This window comes from Azolla caroliniana, unplaced genomic scaffold (genome assembly GCF_043228905.1).
Source record: "Azolla caroliniana isolate FFs.n. ecotype wild unplaced genomic scaffold, voAzoCaro1.0.p SCAF_236, whole genome shotgun sequence".
NCBI classification, from domain to species: Eukaryota; Viridiplantae; Streptophyta; class Polypodiopsida; order Salviniales; family Salviniaceae; genus Azolla; species Azolla caroliniana.
The window spans coordinates 21,462-25,749 of record NW_028230671.1 but is presented as its reverse complement, the minus strand read 5'-3'; the positions used below and the strand labels follow the sequence as shown (position 1 = coordinate 25,749).

The following is a 4,288-nucleotide window of genomic DNA, read 5'->3' as shown; positions in this document are numbered from 1 at the left end:
ATATATGCTAAAGCCAATGCTTGACAGCGTAGTTTGTATCAAGCCTTCGACCGGACAACTTCAAGGGTTTATTAAAAGTGCGAAAGTTGGAGAAGAATGTAAGGGTACCCAAAGGTGGTTATTTAGCGAACTAGAAAGTGACTTTTAGCCTATAGGCCCAACACAAGCACAAAGCTTCACGTACATTCTAACGAAAAAATCAAGAATGCAGTTGAGCAAGCATCAAAGGACAAAGCGCGAATCTTCACGTACATTCAAATGAATAAATTGAGAATGCAGTTGGGTCAACAACATCAAAGGGAGCATTACGAAGCCACGGACGGCCGGGAAGGGGGACGACGGAATTCGACCAGAGAAGTACAATATTTTCGATGGGGGCGGAAGGAGGAGGGAGAAAGCGCGAGAATGGAAGGCCGGCAAAACACGGGGAGCGGGGATGTCCGGGGGAGGCGGACGAGGAAGGAATGGGCGGACAAAAATAGGATACGATACACGAGATGATGCATGCACGCACGCACGCGCCTTTGGATCGAGACAATATATATACATACATACATAGAGAGTCATCTTTCGATGGAACAAACAAACAAACAAGTTACAAATGTTAAGATGTTAAGAAGACTATTGAGTTTTAAAGAAAAATCAGACAAATATATGTATACATACATATAAACCCTAGTCCACACTTCATTGAGCCACTAGGGTTTTGGCGAAGAAGAAGAAGAAGAAGAAGAAGAAGATCAGAAGAAAGAACAGAGCTTCTCTCCCTTTCTTTCATAGCTGCTGCAGAGGAATTCGATTAGCCATGGCCTTCCAAGCTGCACGCACAGCCCTCCGGCGCTCATCTTCTCAGTCCTCGCTATTAGCATCCAGAGGCCTCAGAGAAATGGCGCTTCCTTCTCCTTCTCCTTCTCCTTCGTCTTCTTCTCAGTGGAGCAGACAAGGTAGCATCGGCCTGTCTTCTTCTTCTTCCTCCTCCTCCTCCATCTTGGAAGCAACGAAGCAACAACAGGGCCATTCTTATTCTACCTCCTCTGCGGCAGCGTCGGTCTCCCCCACCCCCACGCCTGGTCCCTCCGATTTCATACCTGGCCACGCTGACGCCGCCGGGACCGCCAATTTCGCCCGGAAGATCGGGGCCCGGGCGGCCCCCGGACACTTCCGCAGCCTCCGCCTGGGCGGCACGGTCGGAGACCTCGTCCTCTCCTCCATCGGCATGGGCACCTACGGCGGCCCCGAGACCGACATCTGCGATCGCGAATATGTCGAATCCCTCACCAGAGGTATGTCCCTTGGCCTTAACCTAATCGATTGCGCATCCAACTATCGCACCATGCACAGCGAGCTCGCGCTCGGGAAATGCATCTCCCTTGCCATCAAGCAAGGCGTGATCAGCCGTAACGAGGTCATCATTTGCTCCAAAGCCGGCTTCCTCTCGTTCGATTATAGAGAAGACATCGATCCTTACACCTACATCGACAACAAGTATATCAACACGAATCTCTTCACTCGGGAGGAGTTCGTCGGCGGTTGCCATTGCCTCTCGCCCGCGTTCCTCAAGAACCAGGTCGAGGTCAGCCGGCGCAATCTCGGGCTCGAGACCATCGACATTTACTTTGTGCACAACCCCGAGACGCAACTCAACATGGTGTCGAGGTCGACGGTGTTGGGCCGGATGAAAGGGGCTTTCCAAGCGATGGAAGAGTTGTGTTCCGAAGGGAAGATCACCGCGTATGGTGTGGCCACATGGAATGCGTTCCGCGTGAACTCGAGCGGGAAACAACACCTGCCTCTCGAAGAGCTCATGTCGTACGCGAAGGAGATTGCCGGAGAAGGCCATCATTTCAAGGTTGTCCAAGCACCTTACAATGGGAAGCTTCAAGAGGCGGCGAACCAACCCACTCAAGCTATACGAGGCAAACGGATGCCTCTTTTCCATGCTGCCCATCATCTTGGCCTCTCAGTCATAGCGTCATCGAGCTTGGATAACGGGTATTTGACAAGGAGCTTGAATCCTGATATCCGTGCCAAGTTTCCTGAACTCGGGGAGAATCGTACCAATGCACAATGTGCAATCCAATTTGCAAGAACCACACCTGGGGTATTGGCTACTCTAGTAGGTATGCGGACCATGTCTCATCTTGAAGAGAATACTACTCTTATTGGAATCCCTGCCAATTCTCGCTCGGGATGACATAGTCAATTATTGAGCCTTTTTCGTTGGACTTTGGATCGTATAACATTTCCTCGGTTAGTTTTCCATTTTGCTTGCTTTTCAAGTCTGTTATGAGAATCGTTTAGCCTTGCATCTATTATGAGATTCATAGCTTATAAGCATGTAAAGCTTGGAACACACTCCTAGAAAGAGTAAAAGAAAAAGGTTTATAGAATGCTATCTTTAGGTATATATGACATGGATGAATGTTTGTAGTATTCTTCTTTGCTTATTTTATTTTGGATTCTGATACGATGCTCCTTTCAGTCTCTCAGAAACTGAATGATTGTCATCATCATCCTAGGAAAGCCATAACTATTTTTGTATTGGAATACTGAATTTTATCGTCCGTGCGAGCTTTCTATATAGTGGGTTCCCTTAGCAGTTGCTTTGTTTGCAAATCCTTCTGAATCCAAATACATGTACTTATTTTATGTAGCGAATTTTTATGAAATTTTCACTTTTCAATCATGTGTCAAAATGTATCCGATTGTGTTTAGTTTTAGCTTTATTCACGGCCAGACTTTTTGATTTCAATGTCTGAAGTTTAATTGATTCCACACTGCACATTCAATTAACAGATCTTTTGGTTTTGATTACATTGACGAAAATTCGTTGAATCATGGATCTGATGTCTCATTGTGTTGCCATAATTAGAACATGTCAAGCCTGCATTTATCAATAAGAGCAAATTTTGATTTAAAAAGTGTAATCTTTCTAGGAGTGAGTAATCCTTCCAAGAATGTCACTAAGTGTCTTTGAAATGTTAATAAGTCACTCTGTAATTTCTGATTATATGAATTGGAATGTGTTGCTTTGCATCATTTCAAAGTGGCACACACTTTTGGACGCATCTTTAAATGTTAATAAATTGTTTGGTTCTATCATTGTCCAAGCACTGTTTTCTGTGTATCTTGAGTTCCAAGCATCATCAGTATATTGTTATGTGGGCTGAATGTTTATACTGCTATAAGCCTATACCTACTAGGCATGCTCCGGAACTGCCAAAATTTCATATGTAACTGATAACCTCATCTATAGAGTGGGTTATAGTAGGCATCCTTATTTTGCCCCAATTGTGTTGGCCACAACCTCAAAACAACCAAAATGTGTATGTGTGTGTGTGTGTGTGTGTGAGAGAGAGATTTTATTATGGTGTGGAACCAAAATTCCATCATTTTTGCATAGTGTGGTTGTAATTGAATAGTGACTCTCGATGCTAAAGAATTGTATTGATAAAAGTTGCAATAGAGAGTGCGTATTGTGTTTGTGAGAGGAATGTGTGTAGGGAGTAGGCAAGATTGCTATGTGTGCAAAACAAACTTGTATGTGGTCGAATTCTTGCACATTGTATCAAAATGTGATACTTTTTTTACTCCCACACATGTTCTAGGCAAAGATGCATAGTTGACGAGTCTCCTCACTTGTGTCTTAGTGCCCCGTTTCACATAAAAGAGAATGTATGTTGAGTTGTGTCGGGGGCCAGGGCAATGGTATGGATGGCAGTCAAAGTGATGTGCTCTAGCATATATTGATGAGTTGTGATTTCTCCATTTCAATCATAAGATGGTTTTGCATATTAGTGAGACTTTTGTAATAATGTGTGAACAATGAGCCTCTACATCGTTCCCAAGGTGTGATACATGGGTGTTGCATATAATCCTTATTCACAAGAGAATCTATTGACATATCATGAAGCAAATGTTGATGCATCCCATTTTCCAAACCATTTCTTTCTATATTCTATCAATTTCTAACTCAAAATTTTGCTTGTGTTTGTTTTGAATATTTTTACTTGCCACGAGATCCTATGAAATCGATGAGACGTTTCTTTTTAAACCTTTAGCATGTACTCGATTATCCTTTCCATGACCATAATCTCAACGTAAAGTGATATGGTTTCAAGACGTTGAAACATGTATGACACTCGTGGGTTGGGTTCACTTGAAGAAACTTCATAAGGAAGTGGTTTTGGACATTTAAATCTATCTCATTAGACTTAGGCATGCTACTATGCTATAATTCAAACTCATACAGAAGCACTGGTTTACCAATGTGCCAAAGCGGGTTTTC

The 4,288-nt window shown here is 43.5% G+C and overlaps 1 protein-coding gene across 1 annotated transcript; it reads left to right on the top strand.

Moving 5' to 3' along the window:
* The first annotated feature begins 771 nt into the window (after positions 1-771).
* On the top strand, positions 772-2,683 carry LOC147848751 (uncharacterized). Its single transcript, XM_087338165.1, has one exon. The coding sequence runs from the start codon at positions 806-808 to the stop codon at positions 2,192-2,194; it is 1,389 nt and encodes a 462-aa protein (XP_087194291.1). The 5' UTR covers positions 772-805; the 3' UTR covers positions 2,195-2,683.
* Positions 2,684-4,288: the final 1,605 nt, after the last annotated feature.

What these genes read in the sequence shown, in the direction of transcription:
- LOC147848751 (XM_087338165.1), top strand. Translation starts at nt 806, where the DNA reads ATGGCCTTCCAAGCTGCACGCACAGCCCTCCGGCGCTCATCTTCTCAG.